Genomic DNA, 22,150 nt, shown 5'->3' on the forward strand with positions numbered 1-22,150 from the left:
GGAAAATTCATCTCTGAAGGGTGCACCCCAGCCTATTCTGACTTCAGCCAGATTTTTCACGCCCGTTCCCTTGAGTAGCACTCTAGGTCGTACCCAGAGATGTTTATGCAGACCAGCCCAAGAAAAAAGCCCAAGGACTTAGAAACAGCCTAACTTTTCTTGTGGTGTTATCATTGGGGGCAGTTTATGCTTAGGAAGGCTAGCAGCGAGCTTAAAACAAAATTTAGCTAGGAACTTCAGGGTTGCTGGTGTTTAACTTGGAGTTTTTATCTTTTTCTCATGCAGTAACCCTTCCCTTATTAAAAACATGCAGAGCAGCCACGCCTACTGCACACCTCTCAATGCCGCGTTACAGGTAAGATTAATGGCCATCCCGTCTCTGCAGCAGAGGCACATGTCTCCCCCACTCATTTCAAAATATATTAGCCTTGCTCTAATTAGATATTAAATTTTAATTCCGTTAAACTTTTTTCTTAAGTGCACAAAGCATCGTGCTCCCTGGAGGCAAACACATTGGGCTGCTTCAGCATTAGCAGGATGCTTAGCATTTTGAATATTGTGGCAAAAAAAATTAAAAGTTCACTTATTAATATTTATCAGCAGTATCATAATTTCCATCCTCTTATTTCAGAATTTCACTTGAGGCAAAAATACCACAAGTGTAATTACTCTAGCACAGCTATTAATGTGCAGGATGATAGGCCACCGTGTCACATGACCTTCTATTGTTCATGGGTTTAAAGAGAAAGCAGAGCTTTTTATTTCTTCCTTTTCTTTAAAAAAGTCTGTTTTCGCACCATGTCTCTCATCCAGGGAGATCTTTGGTTCACTTTGAAAAGTAAACTAAACTGTTTTTGTTTAAGTGATAGAGGCGTTTAAGAGAAACGCTGTAGGCTTCCAGCACAGTGCTCAGAATTACATAATATGCACACAGAATGCTTTGTTTCCTACCGGCAAACCCAGCACTTGTTACGTAACTGTTGTTACTAGGGGCTGAAGAAACTAGCACTGAGCAGGAGTGTCCTACTCAAGTGGGAGTTCCCAGGGCCTCTGGCACCTGGCAAGCCTTTTTTGTAACTGCATTTCTATTACCTGACAGTGCAAGGTCTCACCAGTGGGGGAGAATTCTGCTGTCCCCCACCATTAAAGTGTCTAGATGCTACGTGGGCCTCCTTTAGTAGTTCAGAGGTAGGCAATGCTCTTGGGGCCTGTGGTCCTGTTTGCTCTTAATCCTTCCTAGATTATTCTAGAAGACAAACGTTAAGATAGATTCATTTTGTAAGAGACCTGCATGGATAACACCTGCGATAGCAGGTCTGTACAGCATGCATTCATGTTGGGGGAACCTTTATGGATTTTAGCTGCAACAGTAAGGAGTAGCTAACTTTCCGTAAGACCCAAACATAGGAATTGATACTAAAAAGTTTACCAAGGGAGGGCAGAGAGTCAGAAAAAGGCTCCTTAGAGAATGATCATGAAAAGGCGAGGCAAAACTTGGCATTATGGAAAGAAGATGAGAAGATGGGGTGAGGAAGAGAAAGTGAAATTGATGAGGACCTTGTTTCCTAGCTGGTTCTATCAACAGATATTTACTGAGCACCTACTCTGTGCCCTACAAGATTGTTTTTCTCAAGCACTCAGTAGAGGCTAGAGGCTGAAGGCTCCCAAGAAGGGATGATGCGCCTCTTTCTTTTCCTTTTTTTTTTTTAACACAGTTTCAGTTCAGAGGCAAATTCACTGAACTTAGCTTTTCAGTAATTACATTTATTTATTTTTACCCTGAACCAAATTTAATAGGAGAAACTACTTTATGCGTTTCTTTTAATTACTTGTAGTTTACACAGTAACTTTAGAAAAGCAAATGAAAGCACGCTTAGATGCTGCCACTGTAAATACCATTCATTAGTAACTTATTTCCCCTGGAGTCTTGTGAAGTGTGAATTTAAAGGCTGCTCTATCTGGAACAGTATTACGATTACAAGCACATTTTACATTCATGAGGCAGGGGAGGGGGAAAAACGTAGTACAGGCCCCATCCTCTCGATTCTTTTAACTATGAGACAAATTTCAATTAGTATGCTTTATTCATTACAGAGCTCTTTATGTTTCATCTCTGAAAATTTTTTTTGGTGGGGGGGGCATCCTCCACAGTCTTTCTTTTTTCTAGTGGCAGTGTACCACAGTGTTCCGTAGTTTTTCAGGAACACTTTACAGCCACAAAGAAGTGAGACTGAATAAGCTAATAATGCTACATTGATAATTTGAGGAGTGGATGTTTCCGCTCTCCTCCTCAAGTCTAGATCCTTTGGTCAGTAACAGTCTCAACGACAGCTTTCTGCTGTGTAAATTAAATCAAGACTCTACCAGCAGGCCTCTTCCTTTTCCATTATTGCCCATTTCCATTTTTCAAAACAAGTAAAAATAATAGTGGAGCAACATCTTAAAAAAAATTACTAGAGCAACATAATGCGTGATATACAATATATAAAATAGGACAGCAGAATCCACTACAGAAATAAAACATTGGACTTGGGACAGATTGCATTATGCTTTGAAAAAGTAAAGTAACTAAGGGTAACCATAAAGCTTTGTATTTATAGACTGCCTTTTCCCCAAGGATCTCTGAGACATTTGTTAGTATTCCAGGACTGATGGCACCTGTGGACTCAGACACCTTTACTTAACCACCGTTGGGGGGGCGGGAGGGTGGGCAGAGTGAGGGGAAAACAGATCCCAGTTGTCTTTGAAACCACATACTGTGCACAGGCCCATTTATATAATTAAGTCCATTATAAAAACTGTAACCCACCTGCTCCTACGTGGACAGCTACTCTAAAAAAGGATAATCACTTGGTTAAATATGAACAGTGGGTGGACATTTTTCTAATGCTGGGCCAGTTACTTTGATTATTAACTCACCAAGTAACATTTCAGGGGCTCTGTTAAACAGACACCAGGTTCTCTTGAAAGCCTGTATGAGTATTTTGTAGGGGGACAGGCTCAGATAGATCCTTTTTATCTGAGAACCAACAGCTCAATTTAAGTGCTTCCCTTTAGGATACCTGTCACGCTGGCAGTGGAGTCCCCGTGCTTTATGAGTCTGTCCCAATCAGAAATGGCCTTGACCTAGAACATTTTAAGGACCAAGTTGACCAGGAGAACAGCTCATCCCAAGGATGCTATCCTGTCTGTATAGTGATGAGCTCATCCCTCCTTACAAAGAATATTCTTTGTTTTGTTTCAGTTTGGGGGTCCACACCCAGCTCTACTCAGGGATCACTCCTGGAAGGGCCCAGAACCGTGTGTGGTGCCAGGAATCGAAACTCTTTAATTTGCATGCAAGGCATTTCCCTCTGTGCTATATCTCTGCCTCCTAAAGAACATTCTTATAAACGTTCCAGTTTTGTCTTCTTAATTTTTAATTTGCTCGAGCGGGCCCAGTAACGTCTCCATTGGAGACTTTGTTGTTACTGTGTCTGGCATATCGAATACTCTCGGTTGCTTGCCGGGCTCTCCGAGAGGGGCAGAGGAATCGAACTCGGGTCGGCCATGTTGGCCGCTTGTAAGGCGAATGCCCTACCCGCTGTGCTATCACTCCAGCGTGATATCATTAGTTTACATAACTGCTTATGTTTCAGGAGACAGTTTTCCACCTTTGAGTATATGTTATCATATACCTCAACCACAACCACCACCAAAGAACCAATAACCCTCTAGCATCGTCCACTGAACCCTTTCCCAATTCATTCATTCTTTGCCTTCCCCTGCTAGTAAGGTCAGCTCTGCAGTTTGAGTTCTCTGGGTTTGTTTCTGTTGTTGTTGTTGTTGTTTAGCTATACCTTGACTTTGCTTCTCTATATCCCATATACCATATTTTACCACAAATTGTCACAGATTTTATGTCAAATATTTTTGCAAAGAAGTTGGGTGCAACTGTGATGAGAAACTTTTTTTTCCCTCTTAGCCATGCCAGTTTTTTTTATTGCTATTTATTATTTTTTTTAATGGGGTGCAACGATTATGCAGTGAAATACAGTATTCTCCACTTTTGACTGGAGGCCCTCCCGTTGATCATCGATGTGCTCGAGCGGGCCCAGTAACGTCTCCATTGGAGACTTTGTTGTTACTGTGTCTGGCATATCAAATACTCTCGGTAGCTTGCCGGGCTCTCCGAGAGGGGCGGAGGAATAAAACTCTGGTCGGCCATGTTGGCTGTGTGCAAGGCAAACGCCCTACCCGCAAGTCAGTGGTGGCTCCACTTTTTCCATGTTCTGGCTGTTTAATAACAAAATGATCTGGTGGTATTTCTAGTGAAAAGAGATTCGGAGGATGGTCTCAGCAGTATTTCCATTACTGGGAGAGGCATGACTACTATGTTGTCTTAAATCAAGGCAGTTAAGATGCTTGTCCAGCTGCAGTTTGGGGAAGGAAAAAAAAAACACTCTGGCAACTGTTCTTGCTTATTTTCTTTGCCAAAAAAAGAAAGGGAAAAAAATTGCTTTATTGCAATTACGAGCTCTTAAAAAAAAATACTTGATGCAAATTGTTTGACAAACTATAGGGAGAGTTAGGAATGTTCAGATTTGCTGTCTGTCGAAATGAATTTGCCACATTTGGAAATAAAAACTACTTCCCATTCCCACACCTGGACACACACACACACACACACACACACACACACACACACAGACTCTCTCTCTCTCTCTCTGTCTCATTTTTTAAAAAATAATGACAGTTTTTAAATTAAGAGGCTGGGAAGAAAATCTTTGATTTGCAGAAGGCCTAATTTTGAAATAGTCTCTTTACCTGTGTTGCTTTAGATCTGTTTGATTATTATGATAGGATTTGTGAGTCCTAGACATTTCTGATTTGGAAATTTTCACAGCAAGAGGGACATTATCAGCTGTAGATTTTCTGCAGCCAAGTTTTGCCCACATTTTTCTTTCATTTTGGGTTTCTCTTTAGCACCAGGATTTCTCTAAGAGTCTGGACTTTATACAACTAGCCAGTTGAAATCACCATGTCAGTTTGTCTTCTGGGTGTACTTTTTCCTCATTAGGATGGAAAACCAGGTGGAGTCTAGTCAACAAGAGGACACTTTTGATCAATCTTGGTCTAATTACAGCTGCCAGTTTTTATGTCCCCTTCGATAACAGGACAAGTAACTGAATCATAATAACTACCCAAACGAATCAAGATGGATCCTGAGATACTTGTCCAAGTACACATTGGGCTGCTGTCTACATTTCAGGCTGGTTGGTCGTTTTATCCCCTGCACTAAGAAGTGAATAGTAGCCCATATAAAGTTTAGGGTTTTTTTTTTCTTTCTCTTCATTTCTACACTTTTTTGCTGACACTCATTTATAGTGACTTTGTCACCTTCAATGTGAATATACTTAAGTACCCCCAGAGAAATATGATTTAGAGCTTTCTATTGCCAGAGATTTTTTCTTTAGTCCTAAAATTCCAGGTGATTGGTCTGAGTCTCAAAAATTGCATGGGTGTTCCCGTCAGCCAGTTATCTCAAACTACACTAAGCAGATTCAAAAATCATTAAAACGGAGAAGATGAGGGGGGAGATAAAATTGATTCCAGTTCTATAATCTCTTCCTTTTCTATAGGATCTAAGAGGTAAATGTTTATGGAAGTTCTCATAAGTTTGAGCTGTGCAGCCAGAATAATCTGATCAAATCTTTAATATCCAATACTGGAGTCATCAAAGTGGATAAAGAAATGAAAATTCCATTATATTTCCCTGTGATCTAGAAATATTCCATTCCTCTTGAAAAAAAGACATCAGACACAAACCTCATATTAGATTGCCTTGTCTAAACCATGTGACTCTCTACCCAGCAGGACTGAATTGAGTCCTTCCTCCTGTGGGGGCATTCTGGCCCCCCACTGCCCAGCCCCCAGCCTCCAGCCAACTCTTCAAAACCAAGCTCAGAACCTGGTCACAAGTCTTACTTTAAAAGCAGAATTCCCTTGACATCTTCTTAAAATGTTGTATTCACCAACCATGCCACAATGAACTGAACCTGAAGATTATGAAATACTCATCCGGTGAATAGTTTCCCTATCTCTGCATATACCCTGTATCTTTATAAAATTTTCTCTCTCGGTTCATGGCAGGCTTCGATGGCTGAGAATAGTATACCTCTGTACACTACCGCTTCCATGGGAAATCCCACTCTGGGCAACTTAGCCAGCGCCATCCGGGAAGAGCTGAATGGGACAATGGAGCATACCAACAGCAATGAGAGCGACAGCAGCCCGGGCAGATCCCCTATGCAAGCTGTGTGAGTACCTCCCCTCGCACCCTCCTCTTCCTTATGATGTCCACACAAGCCCTCCTTGGCAGATCGCGCATCTCTGCTGTAACTGCCAGGTCCCTCCGACCTAGGTGAAACTTTGCTTCTGTATAATTTTAGCTCTGTTGCACATAAGCAGACCCTTGACTGACTTTTCCATAAAGGCCATTGACCCCTGCAAGTGCATGTAGCACTGGAATGGGTAAATTTTTCTCATCTTCTCTGGCAATGTAGGCCTCAATTTAATTTATCTCGCCCTGCTTCCCCTAAAACTTGTATGCATCATTATGTAAAAAGCTTATGTTTTGTTAAACTTTTGGACTTAACCTAGTCAGAAAAAAAAATTTGAAAAGGATGGTGGGGCTGGACAGATAGTACAGGAATGAAGACACTTGCCTTGCGTGAGCACAAGCCAAGTTCTAACCCTGGCACCACACATAGTCCTCCAGAGCATTGCCGGGGACATCCCTGAAGGCGCCTGAACACTACTGGGGTGTCCCAGGTAATAATCCCCGATAGGGCAGGATTGTATCACATCTTTGAGCCCTTGCTTTGAATTGCATGGTCAAGATTTGCTGGGTGGGCCCCCCACCTCCCGACCTCCTCCTAACTCCCACAGGGAAGGCCCTTAAAAAAATGAGAGGGAGAGAGGATGCTTGTTTACTTGTATGATCAGCTTAACCTCCAACAAGATGCCGAAGCTTTATTACCAAGCATTAATGATGGCACAAATGAAAGGCAGCATGATTTATAGATTGCTCTTAAAATATCAAAAGGAAAATTAATAGGAGCATTAGAGCAGCAGACGGCATTATAATGAGTGCACATATGACGGAATGAAGTGATAGGTGATGGTTGTCCATGCTGAATGTGAATGGTGCCCAGTTAGAGCAAACTGCAAAAAGGCCGAGCGTTAAGGCTAGCGAGACCCTGTGGGCTGGTGGTGACCTGGAGTTACTAGATCCACTCCCGCTCTCCCAGTAAAAGTTCTTGAAACAGAGCAGCGGACCCACATTGTTCCAGATGAATGAATTTGCTGGGGATGCGATAGAATGACAACCTCCTCCTCCTTCCAAATGTCTGTGTAGCTATTGCCCGCTTTTTAATTCAGTGTTTGCAATACTGTCAGCTCCTAGAATGGGCTTCTTGTCTCCGCACTCTTTTTGAATTACTGACCAAAATCTTATTTTTAAGATAATTTGATAGCAACAGAAAATATGACCTGTAGCAATTAGGGACAGAATGAATTGGCATCTAATACAATGAAGGAGAAAAAAAGCTATCTGCCAGGGTAATTGGTGGGTTTAGGGAAATCTGAAATTTGATTATTTAGCATTTGAATTTCATGCCCAAAGTGCTTTGAAAAGGACTGTTAAGGATGGAAGTAATCGTTTTTAATTTATCCAAGCAGTCTCTTAGTATTTATTCCACAACATTTTAAAAGCCTATTTGTCTTTCACATTGTGACTTGCTGTTTTCCTAAAGAAACTTGGGTTTCTGATTTTATTGTTATCGCACTCATAATCATCTCCAAAACACGGTTTTGATGGGAGTATTTACACAGATAATGAACAAGTTCAGAGCAAATGTAAATTGGTATATAAGCTATTTCAATAATGAACAAAAATACCTGAAGTTGATGAATGATAGAGATAGTATTTCCTATAATCTGTACAGACTCCAAAATTTAGAGCATGATATAAACAAATTCCAGTATTTAGTTGGTGTATATTTGTATTATTTAGTACAAAGTTTCTCTAAAAAGGAAATTTGAGTGGAAACCTCAGGCACCAAGTTCGAGCAATGCTAATTTTGCCTTAAGCAATAAAGTCACTATAAAGTTAATTTGTTAACAAGTTCAAGTTAACCTGAGTATTACCAGAAACCATGTTTTATGGTGCTCAGCATACGGATGTTGCAAATGCCTGGTGTTTGTGGCTCAAATCTCACAGGTTTATGTTTTTTGCTAAATATAATTATATGTCAATGGCAGATTCCCTATCCTACCATCAGTGTCACAAACTGCTACTCTTTTTGACCCCATATTACCATTAAGTGAATCCTGTAATGACATAGCTTTCATTCTTGTCCAATGTGCATTACCCTGCCTGCTATGATGCAAATTGTTTTTTAACTATTCCAGACTCTTGGAATAAATCAGGCCATAAACTTTCAGCAAGCTTTTAAAGGACCTTGTTAGCATGGCAGCCCAGCTGATGTTTAGTGTTGAGACAGAACTCTTCGTTCTTACCCTTCCTGTGACACCCCGGTACCACTCACGACGTTTCTTTTCCTTTTTGAAACACTAGAAAATAGTCACATAATTATGGCTTTGGGGCATTATACTTTTATCCTGATAGGAGCTAAAGGAGCCACAAAGCAAAATACTCCATGCTGTGCACACACCCTCAGAACACAATGCCTTTAAGCACCAGTCAGCTTTATTTTAAAACTCTTGTGTTCCCAGAGTGCCTAAACAAAGGAATTACTCAGATGTAAGAAGAGAAATGTGTTGCTTTGCGCAGTGTTTCACTGGTAGCCCTCTCTGAAGTTGGAGTTGGAGAGAAAGGTGGGGCGGGGGGAGGGGAGGTTGGTAATCTGTAAGGGGGGTGGCACATCATGCAGCTCCAACTGCTGGAAGGCACTGTGGGTGTATGTGAGGCATAGTATCTCAAATAGTTTGCATCTTACCTGAAATGTATCTTGCATGGAAATCCATTCTCTTTTATTCTCTGAAGCACTGCATGCCTGTGTTACTGCATTTGCCACGCTCAGGGGGACCTGCTAGTATCAAGAAATGTTCTGAAGTTGGATTTCATTTCTCTTGAGTCTTAAGAAGCCTTAATATTGTACCTGGTTGTGTGGTCAGGTTTTCACGTAGTCCATCTCTTCAGTTAACATTTCTTGGGGACCCACTCTGCATTATGCACTGGGATTGAGCCAGCATGTATGGTAGGGTCATGACCCATGTCTTTGGGATGGTAAATCATTTTACTGAAGTAGGTTGCAATTGTTGGGGCGGGGGGCGGGCGCAATAGTTTCTGAATCAAACTGTGTTTCATTGGGGTCCTTGTCTTATGTCTGATTTTTCCTCCAGAAAAATAAACATTTGCCAAAGAAGAAAATCGTACAGAGCAGAGCTTTCATTCAGACAGCTTGATTTCTTCTAGGTTTCCCCTCCTTCCTTGTAACCTTTGGTCATCAAAAGTCCTCAAATTCAGATTTAGAAACCTGAGAAGATTAGCAAATCTGATAGTTAAGAAAATAGAAGTAGGAAAATGTTGAGGCTACATTTGAACCTCCGTACAAGGCTAAGTAAAACACAGACACATTCCTAACCAATTAACATTTCCAAAAACATGTGATCAGTGGAGATGAGGAGTAATTTATGAAGTAACAATTCTCAGTAGTGAAAATATGAAACTGGAACATGAGAAATATTCACATTGTCATTAATCCAAGAAACACAATTTAAGGTAACCTGAGCTTACCTCATACCTACTAAGCAACAAAATATTTTTAGGTAGTACTTGGTGCCGATGATGTTAAATCTAAATTTATATAACCCCTTTGGAAATTAATCTTGCTGTGAATCATAAGTCCTTACAGAGATGTTTTGGCCTTTGCATCAACAACTTCATTCTTAAAAACTTCAGTAGGCAAATCAATAAAAGAAGATTACTAAGTAAAAATGGTCACTGGGTTGTAAAATAAAAGAAGGGGGTAAAAAGAGAATTTGAAAATGTCCAGTATGCAAGAACTGATGTGTCAGTACTATGGTGTCTCAAAGAAACATAAAAATTGCAACTGTAAAGCTAGCAAACATAATCAATTGTATGTAGCATGGTGACCTCAATGGGAGAGAAGCACAAACAAAAACCAATGTATTTAATTAGCATTTATGGGTGATTTTCCTAAAGGCACAATAATCAACACAGCTAATTATTCTCTTAAGAATATAGGGATCCTGCCAGCACTGATTTCACAGGGTGGGTCTGTGGTCCCACAGGATCCCAGGCTGAGAAGGACCCACTAACATTTTCATCTTGAAATTCTTACAAATTTTAAGCTGCATTTTTATTGTGCACTTCACCATTTATGTAGCTGTTCCTGAGCTTTATCGTAGAAACACAAATAGGTGCATTTAAAAAAAATTAAAACAGATGGAACATGACTAGTAAATGGAATACACTAGAAAAATGTATTAGAATGCAACTTCTAAAAATCCCTCATATAGCAAATAGTTTGTAAGAATACGGCATGATATTTTTAAAAGCTACTCATCCTGACATCCCTGCCCCCTCCACCCCCCACTCCCTGCACAGTGCTAATTTTAGAGTCTATTGGTTTTCTGAGGTTCTCGTTGTCAAGGGCAGTCCGAAGCACTCCTCTGTTTGTTTTCAGATGGTTCAAGTGGCCTTTGGGGCTTTCATACAACATTAATTATTTAGGATGCCAACCATCCCCAGTACTACCTCTTACTACTAATACTTGATAATGTCAGTTAAAAAAAAAAATCCTACCTCCTGCAGGCTGTCTCAGCAATGAGACTTTAAAAAAAAAAAACTTGAATGGTTCTTTTACATATCAAAAGCCTTGCCACAGAAAGTAATTTGTATTTGCAAAGGATTGGTTGTAAATATGATTTACGAACAACATTTCTCAATTGTTATCAGTGGTTTTGTGTGATCCCCTGCAGTCCCCTCGGGTGAACCATGTGCCGGTCCATAATGAGAAAGTTGGCAGATCTCATCAAGGCCGCATCCCAGTAGCCACTACCAACCCAGCCGGGCCTGCGTTTTGCCTTGTTTACAGCTGACAGCGTTATTATTCTGATTGGGGCTCTGCTTTCTTATCATATTGTTGTATTGAGCGGGCCTTTTCCTCTCCGTTTGTGTTTCCTGCCAGGGCTTTTCTTGCCTTATTGACAGTTTGTAAAAATATGCATTAATTTGGAGTTTCAAGCATGTATCATGGTGTCTCTTTGCTGTGTTTGCTTGAAGTTGATTAATGATAGAACCTTGCTTGGGGTCGATCTCTGGAGAGTTCTTTCACAGGTTCTGCATGTTAACTAGCAAAGCAGAACACACAGTGAGCCATGATTAGCCAAGCCTCCCTCCTTCACTGGTCCCCCGCAAACCACTGTTGTAGCACAGATTTTTATTTCACATAATTATTTGAAGGTTTGTATTTTATTCACCCAGTGTACCTCTGTGGAGCTCTTGTCTGGTATTCAAACTGGCCCTTAGGCAGCAACTTTACCAAGAGCATGTGAGAGATGCAGGAGGGGGAGGAATCCCAGGTGATTCTAATAACAGCAAAGTAAATATAAACCCTGGGGAAATGGGACCCACTTATGTCCAGAGATTATCTGAGTGCATCACTCTTCCCCCCCCCCCCAAAAAAAAACCCAGCCTTCTAGGGCAGTAGGAATGATCTCTGTGCTATCCAATATGGTAGCCACATGTGGAACTTGTACCCTTGTATTGATTGTGTGAAATGTGTGAAAAACCAAATTTTAAGTTGTACTAAGTTCAAATGTGTTTTGATTTTAATAGCCACCTGTGCCTTGTGGCTGCAGTATTGGACTTCACAGTTCTAGTGGGGTTTGATAGCCAAAACCTGTGAGTTGCATGGGATTGTGATGTTAACCTCAGTGAACCTTTTCTTGTTTGTTTCCTGCGCCCAGGCATCCTGTGCACGTCAAAGAAGAGCCTCTTGATCCAGAGGAAGCTGAAGGGCCTCTCTCCTTAGTGACGACAGCCAACCACAGTCCAGATTTTGACCACGACAGAGATTACGAAGACGAACCAGTAACCGAGGACATGGAGTGAACATCTGGACCGGCCGACCCCACGAATGAAGATTGGGAAAAAAAACAAAAAACAAAAAACAAAAACCATGTCAAAAGTTAACAGTGAAATTGTTCTCCATTTGTTGTACAGTCTGGAGGATTTTCACTACATTTTGACAACTCTGAAATGTGTTAACTCTTAGTGCCATCAAGAATCCCATTTGGGAGTATTTTTGATTTTTCTACTTTTTGTTGAAAAAAGGAATTTGTACTCTGTGCATTGGATGGACTTGTTTGGTACTTGGGATTTTCCTCTCTTAACAGTCAACATCAGTGTTGTAAATTTGCTAAACTGATTCACTCTTAGCAGCAGACTTTGAACTGCAGTCCTGCCAACGTTGGACACTGAGGACACCCAACTGAGCATGTGCACCTACGCTGCGGACCAAGCGTCTGCCCAGAATTTAAGGATTCCAATGGACGACCTATTTGCACAGTACTGCATGTTGATTATCACTGCCTTTACTCCATTTTTTTTTTTTTGCTTCCAATTGGGATGGGGAAGGCCTTTGTGTGTGTATTGGGGGGAGGGGTTAAAATAATTATCCCAAACTTTTTAATGTATTGCTTTTTTTTTTTTTTTTTTTTTTTGGCTTCTACTATACCATTTTAAGTTCTGACCTCAGGCCTCCATTTGGGCCCAGGGCCTCTTGGAGGCTTAATGTTTTCTGTACCTTGTGATGAATGTTAATAGGTGTTTTTATTATACAAAGCTGAATGTCATTTTCTCGTTTGTAGTTTTCTGTCACTCATTCCATTTTCCTTCAGACATCACTATGTTTTCTCTAAAGTCAGAAAACATTCCGTTTTGGTCTTATTCAAAAAAAGGTCCCAAATGCTGCACTCTACACATGAAGGTCCTCTCACACAGATGTGAAGTCCTGCCAGAAAGAGAATGAATGACAGAAAAAAAAAAGGCTCTAGAAACAATGCCGATTCATTCCACGATGCAGTATTGGAGATGGGAAGGGGGTTGTTTCAGATTTTCCTCTTTTTTTTTTTTTGTTTTTGTTTTTGTTTTGCAGCCACCATTATTCTTAATAAACGCCACCACATTTGACCGGCACAAGGAAACATAGGCAACACACCCTGCCTGCCCCCACCCCCCAGAAAAAAGTGCCACTATAATTGACTGACAATACAGCTGTGGAAGGCTCTCCCTGGTATGACCAAGTTGCCACGGACCACGGGCTGCCCCATGACACCCAGCATAGGTTGCTTTCTCTGAAAAATGGCTGCACAGCTGGCTTCATGGAGCAACTTTGCTGGAAGTGGTGGTAGCACCAAATTTAAACATCACTTTAGGCCTATTTGGTGGCACTAATCTGTTTGAATGCAAATTAGATTTCAGAATGAACTTGTTATGGAAGTTAATGAGGACGGAGCTCAAGCAAGGCTCAAGTGTTCATTTCAAATGTGCGAATTTGGTACTGCAGTTCAGTTTGTGTGATGCAATATTATCACGCCCACCCAGTGTCGAAAACTAACAGAAGAAGACATCAAGTAGATGGGATTGCATCTGAGCCCTAGGCTTTGGGGGAAACAGACACGACATGCAGAATGTGATAGTGATGGGACAGTATAACCTCAGTCCTTAGAATCCCTCAACACTTCTACTCTGCACCCTCTTTCCTGTCATTTATTTATCTAGGACTGTAGCTTTTGTTTTAGTTTGAGAGCCCTTTGGAGCTTAATTTATATTCTTTGTACCTTTTTTTCCCCTAAAATTACCAAAGATATTACACAAAGGTAAATTATGTTCTCTGTTTTATGCTTTATCTGATGAAGCCAAATATCCTCTTATTGTTGATCAAAGGAGGCAAAAGAATTTAGAGGCAATTGACGAGAGACAGGCTGTTGCTAACCCGAGAGAGAACTGCTCCTTCATTGTAGAGTAAATTTAGAAGACCAAGTAGGGAATGGAACCAAAGTTGTTACTTCTTTTTTTTTTCTTTCAGTTTTTAGTCACTTTTTTTTTCTTCTGTACCTCTACAGAGACCAAAACTCATTCTCATTCAGAGAAATTATGAGGCTACTGCAGATAAGAATATGACACAGTATTAAAGAAGCAAAAGAAGGGAGACCCATCTCAAAGAAAGTACAATGAATGTATGCCACTGACAATTAGGGTGTCCAATAAAGCAGACACCTCTGATACAATTCAGAGAGAACAGAAAAGTTTCCACAATTGAACCAGACCACAGAATAGTATTTCTAGAATGCATTTTCTTTTTTTTTTTTTAAGTATGCCACTTGGGTTTAAGGACTATGAGATGATCTTTGTATCAATTTGGGTTTATCTTAGCTTATATCTTCTGGCTTTCTGTTTGTTTGAATTTTTCTTTTTTCCTTCCTTTTTCTGCCCCCCACCCCCAACCCCTGATTAGACCTTGCTCAGCATTTTTCTTTGGGGGGGGGGGGTAGGGGTAAAAGTAGCACCCCTTCCACTCAAGCTTGGTACAAAACGTCTTTGGCAGTTACTTTTGAAGCTTCACTCTGCTTTCTGTATAAAGGGCAGTCTGTGGTCACTAGAGATTTCTTTTTAACTTTTCCAGGCAGCTTCATGATGTGCAGGCAGTAGCCAGACAGGGTCATGGGAAGGAGGCCCTGTGCTTCTAAACTGAGTGGTTGCTGGTTAGTTTGGTATTCAAAAGAGGATAAAAATCTGGTAGATTAGTTCATTCTCAGCATGTGTAGCTAGACATGAGTAAAGATAACAGCATGAGAAACTGTTAGTACGCATACCTCAGTTCAAACCTTTAGGGAATGATTAAAATTTAAAAAAAATACATTTCACTCAGTTGCACTTAGTCGTATGTCTTGCATGCTTAGTCTAAAGACTGTAGCAAAACGAGAAAAAGAAAAATTAGATTTTATGTATCTTTGCAGGTATCACAGCCTTGCAGAAGAAACAACTAAAAAAACAATTCTCAGGCTTTACAGCAAGCAAACTTCACTATAATTTTTACAGTTCCGATTCTGTATCCCTCGGGGTTATTCCAGTTGCTTCTTTAGGATGGGGTTTATTATGTTGTACATATATCCCGATGTGTCTGTGTGAATCTTTGTCTTTTTTGGGGGAGGGCAGAGGGTGGTTCTTTTTTTAGATACTGTTCCTTAAAAGGAATAAATGCATACACCTGTTTGTCAAAACACCTTTGCTTTTTGTGCAACTGCTTTATATTAACAATACTTAAAAAAAATTAGCTTTGGAAAAAAACTACTGTATGTAATGGAATTGCAGAATATGCTGCACATGTATTTTATTTAGTTATCCTTGCTTTAAGAATATTGGATGACATTTCCTGACATGTGTGAGGGAGAAACTCCCTAACTTTTATTTTATTTTATTTTATTTTTTTGGCTTTTGGATTGTAACATAGTTGACAGATATTTTTTTTCTGTTCTCATTGATCAGAGCATTTTGTACAGGTTTTACGTGTGAATGTGTGTGTGCGTGTGGGGGTGTGGGTGTGGGTGTGGGTGCAGTGTGTGTTAAAAATGTTTTTTGATACATTCCTGTCCCTTGTGTTTATCCTACCACCGCCTTCCTGGCTATCTTAAACAAGTTCATACATTTGAAAAGAGAAAAAAAAAATGTTTGTTTTAAAAAAATGTTTTCTCCTGCTGCAGTAAATATTTTGCATGATGAAATTCCAGGTTCAAACTTTCAAAGTTTATCAGTGAAGTAGTGATTAATAATGGAGAGTGTCAAAGCTATTGAACTTTTTGTATAAAAAAAAAAACTTTACAAGGTGCCAATATGTAAAGACAATTTGTTACTCCTCCCCTGCCTCCCTCCCCACCCCCAAAGAAACGCGTACATGAGGGAGATACTCCCTTCTATCAGGCAAATACCCTTTCAGGAACGAGGGTTTTTCTCCTTATTCCTAAAGCCTGGCCTGGTCCGCTGACAGACACTGCCTGCTCCCAGCCCGCAGTACCATTGAGATATCAAGGCTTTTGTACAGAAGGGTGACTGCCACCCCTGCCGCCACCCCCCAGCTTCCACAGTAGCCCCAGAAACCTGGGGATAGTGAAAAACACTTGGATTCTTAACCTCAAATATGATGTCAGTCACTAGCTATTTTATCATGCGCAAAAAGTTAAGAAAAAAAAAAGATTCCTCTCCCTTCCACATTCCAGCTGAGCTCTGTTTCCAAGGGTGCAAAGAGAAATATACTCGTCAGGGTTCTGAATCTTTTTGGTACCTTTTAGTTAATGGTATATAGATCCTTTTGATATTTGGCATGTGTTGAAGAGTTGGTTTTGCTTTTTTTTTTTTTTAATTTTGTTCTAAAAGGAGACTTAGACTTTCACAGGCATTTTGTGAGCCCCTCGTCCTCCGAGTCTCTGCTCCCCAGAAGGCCTGATAGAGATGGTACAGTCCAGACTGTGAGCCTGCTGCTTCCTGGAGATGTGCTGCCAGTGACAAGAATATTTTTTTTGTTTGTTTGGTTTTGTTTTAATAAGGCATAAAAGAAAATCATTCCTTAACATCAACTGTAATTCCATCATTCCGTGTCTGTGGATGCAGACAAAAAAAAAAGTGTGTAGTCAGTACTAATTACTGACATGATAGCATTTCTCAAATGCAATAAAAATGCTGGTTTTCACACTGGTAGTAAAAGTCGCCACAGCCTAAGTTTCTTTCCCCTTCTGACCTGCTGGTGTTCCATGCTAGGCACATGCCTTAGGTTTGTCATCAGTTGCTTCCCACACAGAATTAGAATCAGTCGTAACCAAAAGCCTTCATCCTCACAGATGGCTGGCACTCAGCGTTTCAAAGTGAAAGTTTTCACTTAGAAAAGTCGCAAAACAAGTAGAGAGCTGTGAGAAAGAGGTATCTTCTCTCAAGGCAAGCACTCTTATTTTTCTTCATCGAATTTTGTAGAGAAAAAACAAAATGTTTAATAACTAGCATTAAGAGCAAACTAAAATTTCAGAGGAAAGCAATTCATGAATAATTCATTAAAATTTCACATCTGCAAGATTAGTCATCCAAATAAAATGCTAATGTCAAAAACATGCACCGTCTATAATATTCTCATCAAGAAATCTTTTTGCATATAATGATAAATGCTTAGATTAGAACAAATGATTTTATAAAAATATTCTATCAAAAGTATGCTGGATAACTGTTTAGTCAAGAGCGCCAGAAACTAAATATTCTTTTTAAAAAAATGAATCTTGATGTTTGAGATTTTTTTTATTGCATGTCCTTAGAAAAATTTGCTATTTCTCTTTAATAATATTCTCATTTATATTCTAAGGGTTAATGAATTTAAACATCATCTTTCAGTGAAAATTAAATTGCCAGTATATTGAAAGCAGTACTTTAAATGGCCAAAGCATGGTAATATAAAACCGTTTCATATGTAATTTAGAATACATGCGACAAGCCACAAGATGACTTAAAATTAACCTGGCATTTTTTATTTGACAAGACAGCCTTTTGCTGAGAAACAAACAGGTTAACGTTCTACCCAGCCTTGTATTAAAAAATCTTCTTGAAAAAAAAATTTAAATACAGGTTTTATTATTTGTAAAGTAGTGTCCTATTCATTAGCAGTTATGCCACAGCCTAGAAGCCCTCTAGTCTGATAATTAGTGAAACATTTGAACCCTTAATTCACATTTAGCTATGAAGAATATCATAGTAGGGTTAATTGAAATTTCCTTAAATGCTAGGCTTAAATGTAAATACTGCTCTTAAGGCATATGCAGTTGGAAAAAATTAAATATGTACACATTTGAATAAACTGAGGGTTCAAACCAACGATGATGACATATTAGTGAAGATTTTACGGGCTGACAACACATTTTTAAGTATTTAAAAAATTATTTAAATCAGGAGCATATTTTACATACCGATTTCAGACTTGTTCACAGATAGGTAACAACCCCAAAATGTTGGCTCTTCTTTCAATTGGGGGCCTTTCTATTGAAAGAAAAAAACTTAGGAAGACCAATATCACACCAACATAATCAACTTTGTGATCATAACAGTTTTCACCCCATTTTCTTTAAAAAAAAAAAAGATCAAAAAGTATAATTAGTCTTTCTTGACTTACAGATTTTGTCTTCTTTGATGATATTACATATTTATGTATAGGATAGTAATCAAAATTTATCTTTCATCTTCATTGTAGCTGAGTTGAATAAAAGTATTCTTTATTCAAAATAAGTAAAATTGGGTCTCAAACCTTCATTTAAGGAGTTGACTGATTGATGAAAGGTTTAAGACAGAATTCACATTGGAGGGAAATTAAATTACGTACAAAAACACTGGCTTAACTGTGGGACAATATTTGGATTAGAAAAACCATCACTCTAGATATAACCTTTTGTTTATTTTTAATCATTATTATATTTTTATTTTAAAAACCTGACTTCCATTCTGATTATAAATGGTATTCAGTGCTTAATACATACAATATATGTAAATTTGAATTTAAGAACATGCTATAGAACGTTCTTAAATTCAAATTTAAAAAAAATATATATATATACATATATACATGCACACACAAAAAAGGAAGAAAGACAAGCTTCAAGTTGTAATGTTAATTTGAAGGTAACCGGCCTTTCAAGAATTAATTTCAGCTGAAGCAATAATCATTATTTACCAGCGTGTGACATTTTTATCACTCATCATATTAGCAAATTTCCATTGAAAATGCTAAAATGGTTCGTCATACGGCAGATAACTGCTCTCACTGTAAAAATGACCAACACAAGTGCCGGTACTCAAACATTAAATTATACTGTAATTAATAAAGACAGTTAAACTGTCTACTAGCAACAGCAATTTAGGTAACCACATTTGATCGGCTATAAATTGTAACTACATTAAAATTCCAGAAATATTAGCAATATGGATTACTTGATGGAAGTTGGTGCTGATCATCAACTCTCTTTTTTCCTTCCCCCCCTTTTTTTTTCTTTTTTAAACAATGGAAGCACAGGTCAGGTTGACCACAAATCCGTGGGCGAAGATCAGGCTCTAGCACTTTTAATCTTGTGAAACAAGCAATTACAAATAGTTGCATCGATTTGTTAAAAAGCTTGAGGTGACATAAATTGTTTCCTGTTTAGCTTATTGCTCTGATACATAAATGTCACCAAGCCCAGTATTAATTAGGGCCATAGAAGAACAGGGAGTTTGCAGTGAAGAATTTGTCAATCCTTTTGTGAAGGTCCCCAAGCAAGGGCTGTTCTCATGGGCTCATTTCTTACTACTGACAGAGCGGAAAGAGAAACTTAAATTATGCAAAGTCTTTCATTCAAGTTTTGGTTTTGGTCGTAAGCTAAATTGCAAGATTTCAAACTTGCCTTCTTGCCATCTGACATAAAGCACCTCATTAAAAAACTATCTTCTAAATAAAATAATATTTACAAGGCATTTCATCCCCCAAGAAGCTAACATTTTCTTCCTTGATATATGGTACTATACATGATTCCTTGAGTTGCTATTTCTACACTTAAAATACAATTTTAAATGGCTTGTGCATGTTATTGACTTAACATAAATCAAATGTATCGTGTACTTTTTTTAGGTTGGCATACCACTTAGAAAAATATGTTACATTGTGGGGGGGAGGGAAGTCTGGAGAAAATTTATTAAATAGGAGTTTTTACTGTAATAGAATATTAATGTAAGCCAATGCTCATTTGCCATTAAGCTGATCCTTTTTTAACATACACATGCTTTTTATTATTTTGCACTCAAGCAAAAATTCCACATTCAAAGACTTTCCATCTAGCCGGGAATGTCTCTGGCCAGGAACACGTTTAGAAATCCTGACCTCCAATAAGACAGCAGACATGATCCACAATGAGCTGTAGCCCCACCAAGAAGCAGAATGGAATGGAAACCAACGCCTGAAATGTAAGGTGAATGCTAGTCAGTAGTGTGGAATTGGGAGAAACAATTACTCTTTAAATCCTTCCTCACTGCTGCGCCACCAGCACACAGATGAAAATGTTTGATTTGCAACATAAAAGATTCATTAATTACCACTTGAATATTTAAAGCCATTTTGCAGTCTAACAGAGATAGATAAAGCAGTGAATTAAAACCTCTAATAAAATTGTAAAAATATTTCGGTAAGTTTACCCGTGTTATGATTTAGGGAGAGATTCAAGCATTCTCACAGATTAGAGTCTTAGCAATTTTCAAGTGTGTATTTGAAGGAAAGAGCTCAGTGTTCAGGGAATAATTTGTTTCTCACTTTCAAATGTTTACCAATAATTTATTTTCAAATCAGTCTTGCTACTCTATAACTCCATGGATGGGGAAGATACTGCCAAGCTGTTGGAGCACTCTGTGTTTAATCCAAAAATTAAGATCTTTGAAAGGCATTCAACGGTTTGAAAGATTTTGAAACTATCACACAAAAGCAGGGATTTCCACAGTCCACAAAAGGCATCAAATCTAAAATAACACATATTTATGTGTGCCTGCCAACATAGCATAGTGGTCCCTTCCACCTCCCCACCCAGCACTGGATTTATCTCCTTATGAATAATCATTAGAGCAGTTCAGTGTTTGGGTTTGGGGTCCCTATAGTAGGGAATCCCAGCATAACAAATCTAAAGGCTATATTACTAGTCCCAAGCCTGAGCATGTCAACTGTGGGACTTGAGTAAGTCATTTTATCTCCTTGGTACTCTGCTCCTTCTTTGGGTAAATGGAAGACATTTAACTGACAAAATGGGCTCCTTGCAATTTTTAGGTTCTGAAAATTTAATAGCTTATTCTCCCTTGGGGACTTTGCTTGATGAAATCCATGATCTCGGTATGAAAGAGCTTGTGCGGCACCCCATATTTCACCAGTCTTGTAATACTGTTGGTGAGCCCTGCCTCGTAATGTGCCCAGTGAAGAGCGAATTTTACTAGCGTACATCCAGCCAGCCAGCTGTCTGCCTATCCATCTGTCTGTCCATCACTCTAGTCATGCACTCATCCATCTGCAAATAAGCATTAAATGACCTGCTAAAACTCAACACTGTAATTAGTACACTGCCAGTAAAATAGACACGATCTCAGTGTACTCAATGATTCCACTAGAAAGAGAATTCTTAAATATTAGGTTGTTTTGTCATGCAGTAAGTGCTGATATAAGAGAAGAAGTGCAAGAATATATTCAAAGACCACCTCATTCCACTGGGGACAATTAGGGCTGCCTCCCTGGAGACACACTGCTTGACTGAAACCCAAAGGATCTCTATGTACATGCGTGCTAGGAAGAGGATGGGGTGGGAGTTATTCTCTGCAAGAATAGAATCTTATCAGGGCCTAGAGTGTGTAAAGCATGGAACTTCAGAGCAGGGTCAGCAAGAAATTTTATAGAAAGACAATAAAATCACCATTGCAGTTACCACATAGCAAGCATATGGCTAAATCACAATGCTAATTATTGCTAACAAACCCGTGTGGAGTTTTACATTGCAGCTAGCTCAGTAATGTGTGAGGAGGCCATATTCATTTCAGATAAGGAAGCTCCTTTTCTATCCTATCCTTTTCCGGGCACACTGCTGCCTTGTTCACGGGCACCACACATGCTCTGGCTGAGGGATGAGAAACTGCCCCTCACCAAGCTATGCCTGCTTTTTCTCCTGCACTATACAGGACTTACCTGGCCTTCCTGTATCATGCCAGAGAGGCCCTTTTGACCATGTAGTATAAATTGCACCTATCACCCTACCCTCCAAAGACCATATCCCTCTCGCCTACTTAATGCCTGTCCCAATTAAATAATCACTCATGCCTGTGCTTACTGCACGCCTTCTAACTACAAGAACAGAGACCTTTTGAGGACTAGAAATCAATGCATGTGTTTGCTGAGTGAACAAGTGTTACACTGATAGGAAGGGGAGAGGCAAGATTTGATCCCCCACTGGTAATATAGGTACATGTGAGATTTGAACCCTAAAAGCCAGATTTCAGTCTGCCAGTGTAAACCATGACCTTGCAGTTCAT

General features: G+C 39.3%; 1 protein-coding gene across 7 annotated transcripts in view; it reads left to right on the plus strand.

Moving 5' to 3' along the window:
• The window catches only part of FOXP1 (forkhead box P1), a 683,259-nt gene extending 666,066 nt beyond the window's left edge, over positions 1-17,193 (plus strand). For all 7 annotated transcript variants that reach the window (XM_056108027.1, XM_056108026.1, XM_056108028.1 and 4 more), the window contains 3 exons: positions 286-355; positions 6,133-6,299; positions 12,001-17,193. In XM_056108027.1, coding sequence (XP_055964002.1) covers positions 286-355; positions 6,133-6,299; positions 12,001-12,145 — 382 coding nt within the window. In that variant the 3' untranslated portion in view covers positions 12,146-17,193. The remainder of the gene's footprint in view (positions 1-285; positions 356-6,132; positions 6,300-12,000) is intronic.
• The last annotated feature ends 4,957 nt before the right edge of the window (positions 17,194-22,150 follow it).

This window comes from Sorex fumeus, unplaced genomic scaffold (genome assembly GCF_029834395.1).
Source record: "Sorex fumeus unplaced genomic scaffold, SorFum_2.1 ptg000191l, whole genome shotgun sequence".
NCBI lineage: Eukaryota > Metazoa > Chordata > Mammalia > Eulipotyphla > Soricidae > Sorex > Sorex fumeus.